This window comes from Aptenodytes forsteri, unplaced genomic scaffold, assembly GCF_000699145.1.
Source record: "Aptenodytes forsteri isolate BGI_AS27 unplaced genomic scaffold, ASM69914v1 Scaffold54, whole genome shotgun sequence".
NCBI classification, from domain to species: Eukaryota; Metazoa; Chordata; class Aves; order Sphenisciformes; family Spheniscidae; genus Aptenodytes; species Aptenodytes forsteri.
Genome location: NW_008796044.1, coordinates 499112 through 519978, shown reverse-complemented (window position 1 = coordinate 519978; position 20867 = coordinate 499112). Strand labels below are relative to the sequence as shown.

Here is a 20867-nt window from a genome sequence, read left to right as displayed (position 1 = left end):
AACATATGGAGATAACTAGAGTGCATGTCATTGGACTGAAAGCTAGAATTAGTTTACCAAATAATTGTACTTTGTAATCAGCAAATGTTTTTTTTGTTTTAGGAATGAATCCATTGCAGTTTTCTGCTTCGATGACCATCTGAATATTTTTGCTGTTATTTTTTAGATCGCAACGTTTAAATTTTGATGTATCATCTCCAAATGGAATTCTTCTCTTCAGAGAAGCTAGTAAAATGATTTGTACGTATGGTAGGTATTCATTAATGTTTCCTCTACAGTGTAATTCTTTGCCTGTCTTGTGATATAAAAATCCTGTTAGTTCATATTCCTGAGCACTGATGGATTTGTGGAATACGTAGCAGGACTGTAATGTGCTACAGCCAGTATCATCCCTTTGTAAAGTGCAGAGCTGACGTGGCAGACCTTTGGAGATCATTTACTTTCATAGATCAGGGTTCATTCATGTAGCATTGTTGCTTGTATCACTTTTTTAACTTGAATGCCTGTCTTCTAGCAACTGTAAATGTATTTCAGCAAAGATACAAATACTCATGAGGTGTTTGATCTAGGCTACTGATTGATAGGTGTGGGTTGATTTTATGTATTCAAATTATATTCCAGCAGTTCCAAAACATAATAGGACCATAACAGCTTTACCCTAGAGCGCTGTTAAAAGTGTTTATAATAAGTTGCTCCATTTTACTACTCCCACTCATGCATGCAACTGCAACAGGTCTTTGACACCAGCAGTTTATATTACACTGCAACTAACTTTGTAGCTTGCAGTTTTGCTATGAAAGGAACATTACCAAGTTTTTCTAGAGCAACCTCATTTGTAGTTTGTGTAAAGAGGAAGAGCCATAAATGTCCTGTTACTTTTAAGAAAGAAAATCAGTGCATCAAATTTGCTTTTACTGCATTCAAGTTGCTTTTTGGGTCTGGAAACTGTGTGTTAACACGACTGTATAAAAAAAATTCAAATGTAATTTTGCATTTGATCTGTAGGGCATGGAAACAGTATATGCACAATGCATAAAGCATTTACTTATGACAGAAAAAATTACACCCAAGTAACTCTCATTCCTTGCAAAAATCATCTTTCTGTTTCTTTTTCAAATATACCATGTAGTAAGCTAGCACATTTTTTCAGCTATGTTCTTAAGTAGATTTGTTAGAATGATTAAGCAAAATAAAAATAAGGTTTTAGATTTTACTACTCAATTTCTGTTAGCCTTTGTACTTAATTGCTGTAAGCTTTCTTTTGATGATTTAAAAAAAAATCAAGGGTAGTCATGATGATGCTTCATCCCTACTTGTCTTATGGTACCTGATCCCACTGCAGTTATATTTTCCTTTTTAATTTTTTTTTATTTCAATCAGCCTTTACCATCCTTTCTGCACTTACGAAAAACATACTGTATTGTTGGGCATCCACTCATCTCAGTTGCTGGCATCAAGATTCTAAACCTTGCTGAGTAAACCACATTAGTTGGTTTCAATGTGCTTCATTCCTAATTCATGCCTAAAAAACACTTTGTAAAGAAACCTTTTTCTTTCAATTGCAGCTTTTATGGTGTGTATGTGAAGTTCGTAAAATTCTCAGCCCTAAAGCATGGGTAGCTCTTGCACATAAGGACTAGACAACATTTTCTGGCTCATGCTAGAATTTAATTATGCAGTGTAAAAGGAAATTTCAGGACAATGCAGATTTAAGATTTAAAACTAAGCAGTGGAGCCGTAGAGCCTGTTGAAGCCTGTGTCCAAACACCTGTTGCCCTCTGTTAAATTATGTGAAAGATACTTGGGGATGTGGGGCTTCTTCTCTGGAGGTGTGTGCCATAGGAAGAAGTGAAATGACCATAAGAGCTTTCTCTCACACTTCTCTTTAGTGTCTTTCATAACTGTTTTCCTACGGAAGGATGACATTTTACTCAACACAGGTTTAAGAGGAGAACTGTTTTAATGTCCTCCGAAAGAAAAATTTAAAATCACCTATCAACTAAAAGCAGGGGAAAGACGTAGATGTGGGAGAAAGCCTCCACTCAATATATGTATGGTTTTTGGGGGGTTTTTTATTTTGCTTTTAAAACACATTCATATTCTCATGAGTATCTGAAAGGGTCCCATCAGTGATCTTTCCACTACTTAGGTGTGACATTTAGAGGAATTGTTCAGGTTTTCTTTTCTGTGAGTGGTTGTCAATATTTATTCCGGGACTGGGCTCACTGCAAAGTCAACATGAAAGACCTCCCACTGCAGCCGGACGAATGGGCCACTTAGAGCAGAGATCTCAAATAATCCAGCTGGCTCGGTGCTGGCACAGATGGGCAGCACTGGCCTGACCATCACTGTGGCTCAGCTGTGGGCACTGTAATAAACATCCTAGATTAGTGCTATTTCAAACTGCTACAGCTATTTCTGAAGCGGTCACTGGTTTACAGTCTGGGAAGGCTTTACTGCCCACTATAAGTATTTCAAGATACTACAATTAATCAGCTTTGAATAATTGCTGTTAACATTTTTAGCTTTTATCGCCAATTACTAGTTTATGAGATTTCCATTCCAGTGTACAGAAAGATATAACTCTTCTGGAAATGTGTTGTAAGGATTCATTGCTTTAGTTATATATGATCTTTTGAACATACAAATTCCTCTAAAAATATTGATATTAAGGGATTTTGCATTAATTACAAATGCCTTCCTGAAAATCTTAATACCTAAATTATGCTTTTAAGGAAAACTTTAATCCTTAATACTCTATGACTTTTTTTAAGTGTATTTGTCTTTTAAGCATATGTAATCTTGGCAGACATCTGGGGAAAAACAAACAAGTAAACCAAGTGATGATCATAAAATTTACTTTGGTGTTCTTGAGCAATGTTTCCAGCCTCACATTCTGAAAAGTTGTGTGATTCAGTTAAAAGAATGAATACGTAACATGCCTTCTAATCCTTGGGTTCAATTTTCAAGTTTTCTGCTGTACCATTACTGCAAGTAACTTAAGTTCTGAAAATAGTTGAGTTTCTCACATTCAGCATGATTTTATGGCTGAACCATTAGAGAAAAATATGGAAGACACACAGTAAATGTCAAGAGATGACAACAGACAGTATAGACTCATTTATCTTTCCGAGTCAGCCAAACCTCTTGTATATGCCTGCAGCTCATAGTGAGCTCCTCAGAGTTGATCAAAAAGACACTTGAAACTCAAGATAGATTTGATTGAAATCTATACTATAATAATTGCCTTTTTAAACTAAGAGAAACACAAAATTATGACATGAGACAGAGGGGGGAAAAAATAGACGCAAACACCTCTTTCTTTCATCATACTCTCCTTGTGGGAAGATCCTTCCTTTCGGTTTCAGGTAATCCGTTGACCAAGTGGGTTGCCATAAACTCTGCCCAACCTCCTCTCATCCTTGAGAAGTTCTTCTATTCCATCGCCTCGAGACCTGGCTGTGGTTGCTCCTCTTGGCAATCCCTGTCTGAACACCAGGCTTCCAACTCTGCTTGTTACTTCCACCTCCCCTCCTCGCCACGGCCTGGACAGTGAGAGTTTCCTTCCTATAGCTCAGCAGCTCTCCAGGGAAAGACTTGGTCCCTCTCCTGCAGACAGTGTAGCCTAGCCTGGTTGCTCCTCTTTCTTAGAAGAATATAACATACAAACAATAAATGAAAATATGGCTTAATTGTATTACACTTCCATTGGTAAGTGAAATTTAAATTTGTTTTAGAACAGGATTTTTCCTTCTTCTCCCTCACATGTAATGATATACAGAAAATGCTAGTAAAAGTATTATTTTCAGAAATTTCATCTGCACCAAATTAAACACGAAAATTTCCAGTTATGGCTTAGGTCCACTGGGAGTCTTCTTGCTGTGTAAACCTATAGGTACATAAAAATGTGATCTGAAATACGTCTCTGTCCTGTCAACGCTTAGACAAGGAATTAGTAACTGAAGCGAGGTGGCATCAGGTGATTCTTCTCACCAACATCAGAGCACAGTGCACTGGTGATTATTGACATCATGTTGATTTTTCCTAAGTCTGGACTACACTGATCAAAGCAGTTTTGGATAACACACAGATACTTTGCAAATATGGCCTTCTTCAGGTGATGAAAATCATCTAGAATTTATATGTGGATTTGTTTTGTGTAAACCCTGTACTGTTGTTTACATGGGAATAACTTTGAAATAAACATTTGGTAACCTAGCATGTCGCTTTCTTTCCATCTTAAATTCTGCCAAAGTTTGTGATGTCCATTTATGTCCGAATGGTACCTCCATTTACTATCTATATGTTCTGTAGGATCTGTGCTTGGGCTAAAAATAAAAAGGGGAAGAAAAAGGTAGAACTGTGTTTCTGGGGTGTGAATGTATGTGGACGCTTGTGAGTATGGATGCTGAAATGTCTTTAATTCTAGACTAAAGCATATACTCTTTTCTCCTCTAGACTGGCATATAGTGATTTCGTATGTTTGAATGCAAAGCAGAAAAAAATCCAAAATGCCTGTTTTTAAGATACGCTAAGCATCTTCAGTTGTCACTGAACAAAATTTAAAATACGAATTATTTTTATTTTTTAAAATTAGCACCTCAGCAAGTGCTTAATTCTGCTTAACAGATCCAGCTTTGCGATTAGGGTAGTACTAGCGTGTCCTGTCCTTCTGCTCATTTATCACTGATACTGATACAGTGCTGAAGACAACTCTAAGATGTCTTTACAAATGCTATATGTTCAAAAGATGTAAAGCCTGGCGTAGGATGCAAAAAGCACTTAGATAGTCAATTATCCTTGTTAGGACTCTGCAGCTGCTTGGCAAAGGGGTGTTGTGTCCATTATGGCTAGAGCCAGTCTGAGTGAGTGATAGAGTGATTTAAAATAAACAACTGAGAGGAGAAAATTGAAAGGAGTTGGAATAGTATAGTCCGCCATTCTTCATCCCCAATATATTTCACTTTTAATTCTGTATGTACAAGTCTCCTTACTATGTGTTTTTGAACTCCCAGTTGTATAGGAATAATGTTTCAGTGCATCTCGGGACCATCTATTTTTGTTTTGTGGTTTCTTTACATTTTAGTAAACCTCTTCCCTTTCATTATAGGAGACTGACATAAAAATAATATTTTCAATATGCTGTTTTTATTTATCTACATTCTGTCATGATATACTTTGATGTAAGTTTTTAATTTTGCTTCAGCTTTCAGCTGTTGTAGCAGTTACTGCTCAAGGTCACCGATGAGGTTAGCCACAGTAGCACAAAACAATTTCCTGTTCTCACAGCCCAGGTAGCATTTGGATGTGGATTAAATTTTACCACATTTTCCAGTAGCCAGACACAATTATTTCTAATGAGCTTTAAATTGCTTCTAGAACATGTATTTCAAAACTTAGTGTGGTAATCCATTCAGTGCCAGCAACTTCATAAGATAACAGTTCTTCTTCAAAATTTTGGTTAAAGTGGTTCTTGCTGTAGAACAGGTATTTTTAATCAGCATCTTAGCTTAAAAGTGGAGTGCTCACTGGTCCTGGTTGCCGTTGGTCTGCTCTCCTCTCTTTTGTCATAGTGGTTTCAGAATATATTGTTCTTCATTACTGACTCAGATTTCATAGTCGGTTTCTTTTGGCAAATTTATCTTGGCACTATGCATGCTTGTTGTGCTGATTTGAGAGGTTTTATGCATGTTTTGTTGTTGCGGAAGCTTTAAAAAACTTAGTTTTTTTTTTGAAGCTCACTCTCATCTTTATGATTCATGTTTTCCTTTTGTCTTCTATATACGGCCACTTCTTTATACTGCCCTCGCATTCTGAATGCCTGGAAAGCATGCATTCAAAACCATCTTTATGGGGCAGTGGTGAATAATAAAAATAGGAAAGGGGAAAAGGCAAAAAACACTTTTTCTCTATAAATGTGATAGATTTTCACCACCTTTGTTCCATCTCACCAAAGTCTTTCTTTTTTTATCTTCATCTAATTCACACATGTTAAAACATGATTTAGTTGTATTATTATACATAGAGCTTATTGGACTGAAATCTAGAACAAGCCCTGCTTAAATGAAACTCAGCCATAAGGAAATCATTTTTGTATTATAGCTTCTACTGTAAAAGCAATTAAGGAGGAGAACTGAAAGGGAAGCTGCCTGTCCTGACATGCTCCCGCATCTAGGAAGGAGTGAGGGAATGAGCTGTGCAAAAAGCTCTGGTGCATATTGCCTGTGGGATTCTGAGGCACGGTGATGTTATCTTCGGTCAGAGCATCCCAGTTTGGTTTTTTGCTGGCTTTGTGTTCCCCCTCTGCATACACATACTTTCTTCCTCCAGCTCCTTTGTTTATGTACTAAGTAGTCTTTCAGTAATGAAATGCTTAAATTGTCAGCCAAATTCAAGCCCTTATTTCCTATGTAGCAGTTTCGCCCAATATCTTTAAAAATCCTTTTCTTATTTCTGTCAGAATTTTGTATCACCTCTGAGGCTCAGAGAGTTTATAATTTTTGTAAGTGACGTTGCTGTCAAATGCAGGGCAAAAAGTTGTATTAAAGGAAATTATTGAGACTTTTGAAAGTCAATATATTTTAAGATTGTGTGATACAATTTCTCCTACGTTAAGAAGAAATCAGTGCAAGTTGGATTTTTTCATTTGATTTCTAACTCAGTAGTAACATTGAAACTTCACTGATTAGTCTCTACAGAGTTTTCATTTTGACAGGAGCTATGAATTTCAAACACAATTTTTAAATTCAGCATGTCAGAGGTCACTTTTATGTTGATTTAATTTCTTGTCAGAGGTCACTTTGTTGATTTAATTTCTTTAAATTGTTTCTTTCAATAGGAGTTTATAAAATTGTATTTTAGTCCTCCACTACAGGGATTATAAATGTAAGCATGTCTTCAGTAGCTGAGGAGTTGTTCTTGACCTGATTCCAAGTACCTAGTAAATTAGTTTATGTTCAGTAGTATCCATGGTGTGTAAAAATATTCCCCTGAAGCTCCTGCTAAATGTTACAAGTAGATCATTCTTTTTTTATGTAGTCAGGCATAGCACCGTACTTCATATTTTTTTTCAATAACTAATGCTAAAACACTAGTCTTTGTTCTAGCACTGCATCCCTTGAATCATAGGCTGATGGCTTGGGGCATTGGTAACAGGCACCGCGTGGTCTTTCACCTCTGCTGCTAATTTGAAATCAGCTGTTCCCACTCTTAGGCCCTTTTAAAATGAGTCCATGAACACAGAATAGTTCTCTGTGGACTCTGTCCAGTTGCAAAAAGCGGTTTTTAATCTTGCACTAGACCCAAATTCTTCTCAGTGTTTTCATTAGAAGGGCTAGGCACCAAATTCCTCTTCTCCCATGCCTGCCTGGGGTGAGGCAGTGTGAGGGAACAGGGGTTGTGCCTTCCTATATCGAATGCTTGATGTTGATCACTGGATTGAAAGTTTTAATTATGGGGTGATTTTTTTGTGAAGTAATAAAAATGGTAGAAGATCAGCACTAGTGGATACCTCCTAGAATTCATGTTCCCAGGCTAAGGGATTCCTAGGGTTTTTCCAACTTATTTCCTCATCATCCGGTTTTTCCATCGACTTCCAATTAATTTCCATATTAAATACATAATTGCCTTGTTGACAACTACTAAGCTCTTTCCATCTGTTGTTGCATATTACACTGAGTACTTCAAGGACCTATGATTGCACCATGTCGTGCTTGGAGAGCTCAGCTATAAACTCAAGGCTGTTACTTTCTTGGATCCAGAACTTTGTCTTTGCTTATTTCTGAAGCCAGATATATATTTGTGTTATTAAAGTAGAGATTTTTCTACAGAGAATTTAATAGTGGAGAAGACCAGATAAGGTTAGCTTACAGCACACTTACCTTTCTGTCTTGTTTTTGCCCTAAGAATTGTACACTGTTTGCATAGTGGCTTTCAAAAACAGTGTGTGCCTTACCACTTTATCTCACAGACAGAATTTTGTATTTCATTTTATTTTTTTCACAGAACTTGAAATTCACTGATATTCTCAGTAACTAGGCTAGGTCTTCTCAAAAAGATCAATGCTAATTAAGATGACCTGGCTGGGGTATCTTAAATGGGGCACTGTAGGAAGCTAAATGGAGTTTAATTTTATGTAAATGTAATTTCTCAGTAATGTAAAGTATTACAATAAATGAATATCCAGGTATACTAGAAGACATTCTTCTTTTTCTGCTATGTTTTACTTTTCAAAGAGGATCTTTTGCATGCTGGTCATTTTTAGTATAACAGAGATTTAACACCATTTGGAATTAATTTCTATGCAGTAGCAGTCACTGGAATTGTACCCTCTTCCCCAGTTACACTGTGTTACTGACTACAGCATTTGGGGTAGTAGAGGTGCTCATATGACCATTTACAGTATCAAAACCATTGTATTTTTCTCATTCATAAATTTTATTATTTTTTTTATTGAGGGCTTGATTTTGATTGTAAGTGACCATCTTTCCTAGCTAAGTATTTGATTCTTCTCCTCCCTTCCATAATTCTAGTGACGCCATTCCAGCTTCTTACAGACCCCAGTTTCTTCTTCTAAGCAATCCCTGATCATACTCCCAGTCTTTTTTTGTAAATCCACTTTTTCTTTACAACCTCATGGATAAATTGCCTTGTACTTGCTAGAAGTGGTGAACCACGTTAATGTTTTAAACAGTAACTTATGCCTTTCCTCTTTGCATCAAATGATACCAAATGGGTGATACTTTGATGCGTTGGGTGTTTAGAAACAAGGTTTTCCCCCTCATTTTTCTAATTATATGATGTAAACTCCTCGTTGTCAGTAATCAATAGCATTAAGAGAAAGAATTAAAATAAGGCAGGTATATGATTTGCAGGTGGAAATTTGCATGGGTAGAAAGCAGGGCTGTGTAGAGACAGACCCAGTTTAATATTAGGCCTCAATATGTATTAAACAATACTATGCAATCTGAGATCTGTGTCATCTCAGGCAAGTTTTTAGGGGCATTTTTTATTTGCCTATTATAAAAGCAAAACTGAGTTGTCATAACGACCTCTCTCAACTGGCGATGTTTGGAATTGTGAATAGCTAATGTCCAGTTCACTCGTTGCTCCTTGATCCAAGTTGTCGTCATAGCCATGACAACTAGGTTAGACACTGAAAGCAGACGAGCCGAGCATCTGATCTGTAGACTATTGTGCTTTTATTTGTGGGAATACTTCTAAAAATGTACAGGTTTGTGTTATTTTCCTCTAGTTAAAATTACCAAGAATGATGAGCAGTAAAAAAGTGAAGACCTGGCGCTTGGGTTTTGTGCAGGTGAAGCTTGTCAAGGTCAACATCAGGTGGGGTCAACCTAGTAAGGCTACTTCATGGTAGAACTGAAGTACTTAATCTTTGCTGTGTTCATTCTGCTGTTTTAGCTCACTTTCATTAATTACTTCAGGTTAAAAAAAAAATTGTCATGAAGACAAACTAACTCTGGGGTACTGTGAAGATAAGCATTAAATTATTACAAGATACTTAGAAAACTTAGTAATGAGGCCTTGTGAATAATTAGATTTGTACAGAGGATTGCAGCGGGATCTACTGCACTGCTGCACAGTGGATCCAAAAGTCACTATTGCCTGTTAATAGCAACAGCAAATATTTACAGTTAGCTGTTATTTTTACATTATAAACATGGATTTTAATTAAAAAGTCATTCCCATCTGTGACTGGTAAAATAGAGGCTTTTGTAATGGACATATTTGTTTTCTGAGGGATATATTTAGTGTGTGTATACATCAGGAACCATCCCAAGAGACTGTCATGGTAATGGATCAAAACCAGGCTTTGCTGCAGCATGAGAAACTATAAAACCATGTGTTGCAACTCTGTTCAGATTAAGGAATTCATGCTGATAGACCCAGTCATGGTCTGGCTGTACATCAATGACGGGAATTCCATAGCTTATATTTTAAATTTTACATACTAATTCCTTGGTGGCTTTTAAGCTCTAGTCATGCTTACTTAACAGATCTTTTACATCAAATGCAGAAACAATTTTTCTTCCAAACAGTAATGAAAATAAAGACAAAAAATAAGTTTAGATAGTGCCATCAAAATATTTTAGATTTGCAGCTGTTTATATAAGTTTCTTTCTTTCTTTCTTTCTTTTTATGAAAACAGGTAATCAGATCCTCTCTCTTGGGACTTTGTCAAAAGATCAGGTTTATCCGTTGAAACTCAAGGGCATTTCCATCTGTTACTCTGCACTCAAATCTGCCCTATGTGGAAATTATGTCAGCTTTGGCGTCTTCAAGTTGTACGGGGACAACCACTTTGACAATGTACTTCAGGCCTTTGTCAAAATGCTGCTTTCAGTATCCCACAGTGACTTGCTAGTAAGCAATTACTCATCTTGGGAGTCTTTACGTGAAATATGAAATAACACCACCACAGGCTTTGTATTGTTATAATGAGACAGGGGGATCTAGAACAGCTCAAATGTATTTTTCAGTTCAATTACTTGAATTTATTTATATAGTAACATCTAAAATACAGATATGGATGGACCTGCCACGTGAAACAGCAGCTCTTCCAGAATTTTTACTAGGCTTGTCGTGAAAGAGAAAACTGCAAAATTTTGTTCCTTTCTGTACTTGCAAACCCATTTAGGTTGCCCGCATGCCCCGTAAAACATCCTCACATATTCAGCCACTCTGCAATTAGTTTCAATCTGTAAATTGTCACTGTGTATTCCCCATAAAATTTAAAACTTCAATTTTAAAGTACACCATGTTCCCACTTCTCTGTGGGAAGACAACAGATCTTGCGCAAAATTTGAACTGTGACGTTTTCTTCATGACGCTTTAGTTCAGAACTGTCATTTTCTTGCAGGAGGGGACAAATTTGGGATAGTTAAAGATGGTTAATGCCCAGATTTATGCTTGCTGCATAAAGAAAGTCCTTGAAACTGAAAAGTTGCCTTCAATTAAAATCGGTGTACTGGCTGTATAGTAAAGTGTGCATATGTGGCACATTCCTAGCCATCCAACAATAAATGCCCTAAATAAGAGTCCTTAAGAATAAGATGCTGATTGGGCCAATGGGTTCAAGCAAGTGCCTTTGCCTGCACGGAGCCTGTTACAGGACCTCACTTAAGCACAAAAAAAGGCCATGTCTGAGATGATTTGGGGAAATCTGTGATAAATCTCAGTAAGATTTCCTGCAGAAGGTAAGATACAGGCCATAATCCTGTCAAACTGACACCCTGGGCAGAACGCTATACTGCTTTTACTAGACTGATAGCTGTGTAGAATGTCAAAGCATGATAGTGTTATTGTATTATCCTGAGCTTATTTTAAATTAATAGTGAGTTTATATCCTATGGTAAATTTGAAAAGTTGAAATCTACCGAAGACAAGAAGGTATTTTGTCTCTATAAGTATTTTGATTTAACGGCTAAATTAGAATTTATCACATCACAAAAACTGTAAGATCGTTCTTCTGTCATCTGTTAATGTTGTTAATATTAGTCGATGGTAATATCTATATTTACTATGAATGTGTACTCTTTTTTTCAGCAATATCGAAAACTAAGCCAGTCTTATTACCCACTTTTGGAGTGTTTGACCCAAGATCATATGAGTTTCATTACCAGTTTAGAACCTCACGTCCTAATCTATATTCTTACCTCAATATCTGAAGGACTTACTGCAGTAGGTAAGAATTACTTACACTCAGCTAAAGAAAGAATTCAAGTATTTAGGTATCTAGGATTTCCAAAGAAGCACATTAGTTTGTATCTTAAAAAATTAATATCAAGTGACTATGGAAGACGCTGGTTTTTGAACATTTTAAGAATGTGACTATTTCGGTTAATGGAGCTAAGTTCTTTTAAACATCTAACCTGTAGGTTTAGTATTTTTATATTTTTAAATTGTCTTTTCTTACAAGCCAGAATTGTTAAAATTATTAATGTGCCTCCACTAGGATTGTACTGAAAATTCATGCATGAGTTATTCAGAAGTAAAATCTATTAATATGTGTACAGGAATCTGTGGGGTTTTGTTTTTATTTGATCAACATCACTGTTGTATAAATAATGCTTGTTCTGCACAGCTGTGATATGATTTGAGAGATTTAAAGGTATCTTTATCCATGGAAAAAAGAAACTAGTTATTCAGTACTTCCTGAATATACTTTAGAGGAGAATCAGTGTAACAGAAGCATACTTGGAGTAACGATAAAAATACAGCAGTTTGATTGCAGTCCATTTCATTCTCTTGCACGGTTTAATTTATGCTTTTTAACCAGGTGACTGTCCAAACATTTGGGGGTTGGGGGTGGGGAGGGCTGGTAGCCTAAAGTCATTTGGAATATGGAGAAGGAGACTGAGGATTTGGAGGAAGAAAAAATAAATCATGCAGTTACATTCTGATCACCTAGGAATGCCATGCATTTATATAGTTTTTGACTGAGAAGCTGTTCAAAACCTTACAGTAGTATTTATTGATTAGGGTGGTTATTAAGGAAAAAAAAATAGGAACGTATAACGTTAGTGTGTATAGATGTTACTCTATAATAGCTGGTGTTTCTCATTACCGCCAAGTGTCAGTCAAGCCCCATAGGAATGCATGAATGGACCGAGACTCACAAAGCATTTGCTATGTTAAACACATTCAGCAGTTTTTGCTGCAACAGGGAAGCCACTCTTAGAAAATGGGTAGTGAATAGCTAAGCAACAGTAGTAAAGAAGTATTCAGGTCATTTTATTATAATGCTGAAATCCATCTTCTCCCAGATACTTTGAGTGCTTTGTCACCTGTAATGATGGTACTAGGCTGGTTCTGCTGGGAGTCTGCCTGTTGATAGTTTGCAAATGGATCTATTGTACTGAATGTTAGCTTGACTGACAGCTACCAATTTAGCAAGCCCTGTTCCTGGTCTCTGTTATCACTCCACATTACATCTTTTCCATCTGAGATACTGGATATATTCATTTTGATAACTCACTAGCATACCAAATTTGCTTTAACCATCTCTTTGAAACCCAATTTGAATTCATGTAAAAGAGAGAGAAGAAAATGTAAAAGCTGTGTAAGCTTCATCTTTCATGTGGTATGTTTATTTTCCCCTCTCACAAAGTGTTGATCTCTCACTCAAGGCAGGGAGGAAGAGTAAAAAAAAGTATTTATTTCCAATTTTAGCTTTAAACTTTTGTGGTTTAGGTATCTGGGAGTTTAGTCGTGAAGAATTATTAATTTTTAGGAACGTAGGTGTTTTTGCTAGAAAACTTGTATTTGGTGGAATTCCTGATACTCTGCTGAGAAAAGTATCAAGAAAAATTTTAACAGCTCACTTTTTTTCACATTTCATAAACCATAGACTTTCTTAGCCAATGCTCTCCTTCAGTTCATCTTAATGTCCTTAAAGTACCTAAGATCAATACAAACATACGAGACTAAAACAAAGTGTGTCAGAATTTTTAACTTCACCTGACTTCACTGAAGGCTTGATGCAGTCCATCAAAAGCTGTTATGCTCGCTTTCATGTTCATTTTTTTCTTTGTTTGCTCTGATTCCTCCAAACTCAAGTAGTTTTTCAGTCTCCGAGACTTGCCAAATCTATCTGTCTGTCAGCAAGACCTGGCTGTTTCCATACTGCCCAGAGAGGATGTGGAATCGCCATCCTTGGAGATATTCCCAGGTGCTGGACACAGTCCTGAGGAACCTGTCTGATGTTGACCCTGTTTTGGGCAGGAGGTTGGACTGGAGGATGGTCCCATTTGGTTTCTGCCACCACCTTTAGGATCCTACTGGTATTTTCCCTACGTTTTCCACTTGCATTCTCTAGCTTTCCAAAACAATTTTTGATTCTGTCCAAATGCCTGTGCAGCCCCTAGTCTTTGTGAATCTCTTGCACATTAAGAGTAATACTTACTTTCCATGATTAGTCAGCTGAAAAATGCTTCTTTTTTACCTTTCATGTTGAAGTGATAAAGTGATTATTTTTCCTTAATATCATGTTTCTCAATACTGCATGTATCAGTATCTTAGTACTGCATATTGATGTCAGCCATTAAGTTCCTCATTTGTGTTCAAGATGTTTTATTTTTGTAGTGAGATGAATAATTTTCCATACTCTTATAACGACATGTCCAGATTAACTACTCTTTGGTCAGTTTATAGCTATTTACTTATTTATTTTTAATCATCTCAAGAGTTAGTTACCTGTCACTGCGTTTTCTTAAGAGTCATTCTTCTAAATGTTTTATCCCTTTTAAAATTTTGGTATTTGGGACATTACCAATTGTCAGACAGTGAAATACAAATTTATTTCTTACGTGTTACTTGGTCACATACATCCTTCTGCCCTTGGAAAATGGGTAAGTAGATCCAAGCGTTGCCTTTTTCACTGAATGATATCAGTGCCACAAAAACATCTCAGAATAGTAGGGCTCAGGGCTATAAGCCATCTGAGGGGGAATTGTGTTTTAAACTGATTAGAACATACAAGTCATTTTCAGAAATGTTTATAAAAATGAAATAGCTGTCTTTTTTATTTTAAAAATTAAATACCAGGAGATCACTTCTCTTTCACGGGGAAAAAAGTATCTGACTTTTTTCTCTATTCTCTTTACGTATGTGAAACCTTTGGGACTCTCATTGTTGTCAGCTGTAGGATAAACATTCCCCAAATCCTTATTTCTGAGGAGTGCTCATTCTGTTGCTGAGTAAATACCTTGCTTGATTCCACGCTTTATAAACACTGTGAAAGAATATGTATTCCTTCTGAAGCACTAGCTGTAAATCAGCTATAATGGAAGTCCTCATCTAAGCTTTTATTGCAAGGATAAACACTCCAATAGTTCTCTTCTAAAGTGTTTACCTGGCTTTTTCTCAGCTGACTCAGTGGATCAGAGCCTTTTAATGTAGTCTGCCTGGCATGTTGTCACTAATCTCTGCAAAGCTTTTCTAATTCTCATATGATTAATAGTATAGTATGCTATTCATTGAGGAAAAGGTAAAACATTTTTTCTGTCTTGCTGCCTAATTTAGATGTTAAATTGCTAAATCCATTTACTTTCCAGGTTTAGTCTCGAAGGCAAATAATGCCAGTATTGAACTGTAAGCAATTGATGGACAGTGAAAATACCACTTAACTCCCTTTCCTTGCCTTTATGTGAAGAACAAAATCTTTTAATTTGCAGAGATTCAGCAGTGTCATTAAACTGTTGAAAAATAATTCCCCTTCAGCATGCTGTTGTTGTATGTTGAGACCAAAAGGCATCCTCAAGTTGTTTGGGGGGATTTGTTGGCTTTTTTAAAATAATATAACCCATTCTAACATACATGCTCAACTTCCAGTTACTTGAGCTAATGGCTGATTGGAATTGCCTACATAAGGCAAAACCACACAGACAGTAAAGAAGTGCATGTAAAGTTAGCCCCCAAAACATGAACTGAATGCATGCTGGCGAAGAAGAAACCAAAAGAGCTGGTTGAATGCAATGGTGACTGGTGCCGGAGTTGCCATCGTTGTCCCCTGCCCACCACTGGCACCTACCTTGCCATCAAGTAAGTCCAGAGAGCTCAGTTTTGTTTGCCAAAACTGTTACTGGATCCGTGCTGGCACACATGGAGATGGTTTTGGCGTTTTCTGTAACCATGGCCTGCTTGCTTCGTGATCCAAATGATCAGTTCGCAGGTGATAGAGCTGAGCTGACCAGAAGTCAGAAACGTGGTTTGACTGCATTTTTCCTGATTATCCCAAGCTTTTATCTCAGTTTCTTTTACAGTTCTGTCTTTATTCTGTCTTCTCCACCCATTTCTTCTGTCCGTAGCCCAGAATTGGTAGCTCCTTGTTGCTCTTGTTTGTTCTATTTATTTGGCCGGCTGGCTTGTCTCACTAAGATTTAGTGAGAACGCTATTCTGCTCCAGCACAAGGTTCCACATGCCCAGAAGAGTCATTCAAGGGAGTTTGCTTGACGCTCCCTGTCTGTTATATCCTTGCAATCAAAAGGAAAAATGAGCATAGGGAAGCATATTTGATATATAGTTATGGGCAAATTTAAGTAGCTCTTAACACTCATATCAGATTCTCATGAGCAAATGATAGCATAGACCTGTCTGCTGTCCTGCTAAAATCACTTACTGTCGAATGTAAAATATCTACTTGTACAGTATCAGCATGTTTAGAACTACTGCTGTTTTGTAAACTGATGATAGTGATTTACTTTGTATTATTCAATTTAAAAAGAAATAGAGTTAAGCACTGGTTTAGAAATACAGCAGAGGCCTCCTATGAAATACGTATTTTCAAATCTCTCACTTGTTATTGATGATTATTCAGTTCCACCATGAATTGCATTTCTAGTTTATATGCAGGGCTGTTTTGGTTGAGAACACGGTGAGTGCCAGATTCTGCGGTCTTTACTTTGGCAAGACTCATAACTTTGAACTCAGCTTTGTTCTGGCAGTGCGTCTTAAGATCCTGCCCTGTTGAATTCTGTCCTAGGAAGCTCACTGGTCCAGTGGAGACAGAGTTGAGGTGCTCCAGCTCATTTCTGTGAGCTGTTAGATCGCTCTCAATTCCTGCTGCTAAGTCAGCTGGTTGCTTTGGAAGATCAAGTCTTAGGAGACCACTTGTATCTTCTTTGCCTGTAAATGTTTCTTCAGTGTTTACTTCAAAACACTTAGCAAAATACAATTAGTTTTTAGATGGCGAAGGGTTAATAGCATCAGCACAGAGCTTAAGGAGTTAAACAGACACAGATCAAAATACTTCAGTGTCTAGAGGGATGTGTTTAAATGAACACTGCGAGGTTGGCAGGCCTCCAAATTAGCATAGTTTAAAGAATTCAAGGTACACTTAATTGGATCCTTCAATCCCTTTTCCCTCAGAATGAGCATTTTAACAGTTTAATTCCTTTTGCAACCCCCACACATCCCTTACTCCAGTGGCCGATCTAAAATAAATACTGTGAACTATGAAGGGCCTAGACAAGTTCTAGCTGAAGTCAGTGGCAACAGGCTGGAGTCCTAAATGCTCCACTCATTTGGATCTGACCTTTGAAATTGCAGAGAGTATCAGGTAGGACTAAACCTTGCACCCAGCAGGTTAAACCACTGCATGTATATAAGGAGCTTCAGTTGGTGTTGGTATCGCGAGGAGCCGGCGTTTGTTTAAACATGTGGCTCTGGCCAGGATTACAGAACCGGAGCTGGGAGGCAGCACGGTTGTAAATGTCTGAGTCGCAGCCACTGGTCTTGGGGCCAAGGAGAATCTCAGGTGTCAGGCCAGAAGGAGACAGCAGCTGGCCAGGGGGAAGGGTGCACCACTGTTTTCAAGAGGAAGACGAGGAGCGTGCATGAGAACCAAGGTACGCTGTTGTCATCGTGCTGATGCGTGGAAGTGAGCAGAATCTTCTTTCACAGCAGTGGCACAGCAGGCAACACCTAGCAACAAAATAACTTACATAAATCAGACAGACATATTTACTCTGCAAAGAGGCTTAAGCTTTTAATCTCCCTTACTTATAGAAACAGTAAGTAAAGATATGTAGTGGCTTTTGCTTCTGCTTTTCAACAGTATCCTCCTTTGCTTTCATGACTTTCAGTTTTGGGGACATTTCTGAAGTATTTGGCAGTGACTGCTGTTGTGTTGTTGCCAGCCATATTTAATGTGCTTTAACCTACTTGAATTATCAGTTGTTAAGCAAAATGACTAACTGGCTGTTCTGTGATCACCCTTTTACTACTTTAGTGGCCCTTGCTCATTGTTTGCCACCTGACATTGATTGTAAGCTATTTGGGGCAGAGAAACATTGTATAATACTACTTGAGAAAAACCTGGACAACAGCTCTACTGGTTTAACCTTGCCTTTTCAGTAAGCAGATCAAAACGGAATTTTAGTTTCCAGGAATCTGGAGCCTTCTGAATGTGAAACTGAATACCGGTAAAATGTCAACCCTCATCCTGCACTTTCCAGTACGCAGAGGGGCAGCTGCATTCATACAGTTGTGAATGAAGTTCACTGGAGTTCATAGGATCTCCAGAACATGGAGCTATCCAGTTACTCAAAAGCAAAGGTTTAATACCGTTGTGCGTTGATAAAAGCAGTCTTCAAAGCTAGTCAACTCATGTATCAAAAATAGACTTGTCAATGTATCGATTAGCCTAATGTCAAAGAGATTGTTAAAGTTGAGCTCTCCAAGTACTAGAAAATGTCATTATTAATTATTCTTTTATGGAAACAATTTCAAAACTGTTTCATTTTTCACACAGATACAATTGTCTCCTCCAGCTGTTGCGCTAGTTTAGACTACATTGTCACCTACCTCTTCAAGCACCTCGCTAAAGAAGGCAAGAAGACTCTAAGAGGTAGAGAGATTTCACAGGATGGACAGAGATTGCTTCATTTCATGCAGCAGAACCCGGAAATTCTACAGCAGGTGAATTAGCAGGCTTTTCTATGGGGTATTATTACATTTCTGAATTTTCCTGATTTTTTTGTGGTACTGAACACCAGGGCAGCGTTGGCTATTTAGTAGCGGAACAAACCTCCCTACGCTGGTATGCAACCCTGAGTAGCTTCAGCCGTGTTCTCATGACAACCAAAGATTGAAGATATTTTTTTGTCATACTGAAAAGCGTAGATACTATACTTGGCTGTACAGTATCTTAAAACTTGGTGTTTCATTTTTGCTCATACAAAGAGGTGTGTGAGATCATCAATACATTTCTATAGACAAATGGGAAGGAAAGCTCTCTAAAGTATTTTAGGAGCAAGCTGAACAAATTCTGGCATTGAAGCACACATTTTGGTAATGAAATTTGTAAATTGAATGGCTGTATGCTATCGAGTTTGAATATTTTATTTTGCAGTAGGTGATTCAGTGGGATTTTTTCTGTTAAAGGTAAATACAATAGAAACTAAATCTCATGCTTCTGAAAAGGAAGTGGCCGCTCTGCTGCTTAGGAGAGATTTCCCCTTCCCAGCTCCGTCAGGTTTATCGCAGCCCAGGTACATTACGGGGAGATCAGGATGTTCACAGCTACGTATCTCCACATTTGCTCTGTGCCACGTTCCCTTAAAATCTCATTAAACTATTTGAAAATGCATATTTCCAAGAATCTCTGGATTCCTAACGCAGTTGCAAAGATGCCGTTTCAGGAGACGTGTTTCACAGGTCTGGAGGCTTTTAACGAAAACGGAAGTTACTCACAAAAGGCCAATGACTAGCGTGGTCATCTGTGTGTTTCCCTAATAGGTACCGCTGTCATTTGGAAAAAGCCTGGCATACCAGTCACCACAGTTATTGTTGTCATTTGTTTACTGCTCTAATTGAAGGTGAAAAGTAACTAATGGTAGCTCATACATTCCTGGCAGTACATAGCATATTGTGAGAATATTAATGATGTTTATTATTGACATCAGTATCAGAATATGATGATTCCCTTGTCATATTACAGGTTCTTATGTTTTATGTGCCTAACAGGGGTTTCATGGAAACTAGCAATGAAGTCAGCATTCGGGTATGTCAGATTGCTCCGTATTGTACCGTGCGTGCAATGATTCGAACGCGAAGGACAGAAAAGCAACCTGGGCTCTGGACTTTCCTGCATTTGTGGCAATCTTGATGTAATACTTTGGCTGTTAATATGCAGTAACCTTTCACTTCACGGCATTTGACTAGGCGGTGATCTGTCTTTATTAACTTCAGATTCTGCAGAATACGTTATATTTATTTTGAATGCAGGCTTTCACATACTCTTTTAAATATTAATGGCTGGTCTCCAGTAGTCAGCATAAATATGATTTGCATTAGCACTAGTCATATCATATTGAGTGCCTCTGATGTCAACTACTCAGCGTACTAATATCTGACATCATCTCCCGAGGTCACTGACAACTTTGACCTTTATTCTCATGCACAGTTTCTGTAGTCTCAGAAGCTCTTTTGAATTGATTTGAAATTTTGACTCTTCCCTTTATGAGGCAGTAAAATTGATAATTATTCAGATGGGAACTGAGCACTGAGTGAAAAATCAATTCCACCCGCTCTCTGCTGCGTATAAAATTACTTCTGAGTCTGCTGGACTGAACGGATGGCCAAGGTAAAAGCAGCAGGCAGAAATAGTAGAGAGGATTAGCTGGACGAAACTAATAGCCTAAAGGGATGGCTTTTGAGATGAGGGAGTGGGCCGGTTGGGGGTTATTATCAGCAATGATGGGACTCATTGATCATATGTTTACATCAGGTTTCCATTGGGTTATAAATCAGCCCTGAATAGAAACGGAACCCAAGGCCTCGCGTTTTACCAGGGGGACGGTGTATTAGATTATTCTCACTTTCACACTCAGATGAAAAGTGAGACATTGATTATTCATCGGCTGGCCATTAAACACTGGCTTTATAGATGATTTGACTATCATGGAAGCTAATGAACAAGGTTGCTGCTTCATAACCAGCGGTTTCAGTTTTCAAGACATCTGTGTCGGTTAAGTAATGCGTAACCCTATTAAAAGGAATGGGTTACAAATTGCTTAACAGTGCTGAAAAACTAGACCCTAATGACTAATTGTGCTTTGAGTTTAGAGAGGGTTGTCAGCTCTTTAAACTAAACTGATGCAATGATAACTGCAATTATTTACTAGTTAGAACATTTCTTCCAAGTTGGATCTCTGGAAGTAGTTGGATAATTAAAATTTCCAGCAGCACTTGAGGAATAGCCCGCCTCAGGTCGTACCGTTGGCTGTGGAGCTACGCAACGGCTCGGCTTGCCGTTCTCCCTTTCCTCTAAAGACGTGGAAATCTCTCCGGGCTCTTCTGCCAGGTGGGGGACGCGGACTCGGGCGAGCGCCGGGCGCCGTGCCGC

The 20867-nt window shown here is 37.9% G+C and overlaps 1 protein-coding gene across 1 annotated transcript in view; it reads left to right on the top strand.

Moving 5' to 3' along the window:
- Positions 1 to 20867, top strand: part of RANBP17 (RAN binding protein 17) — a 164770-nt gene that overhangs the window by 121440 nt on the left and 22463 nt on the right. Inside the window, exons 22-25 of the mRNA XM_009285979.1 lie at positions 167 to 249; positions 10169 to 10383; positions 11566 to 11704; positions 18273 to 18439. Coding sequence (XP_009284254.1) covers positions 167 to 249; positions 10169 to 10383; positions 11566 to 11704; positions 18273 to 18439 — 604 coding nt within the window. The remainder of the gene's footprint in view (positions 1 to 166; positions 250 to 10168; positions 10384 to 11565; positions 11705 to 18272; positions 18440 to 20867) is intronic.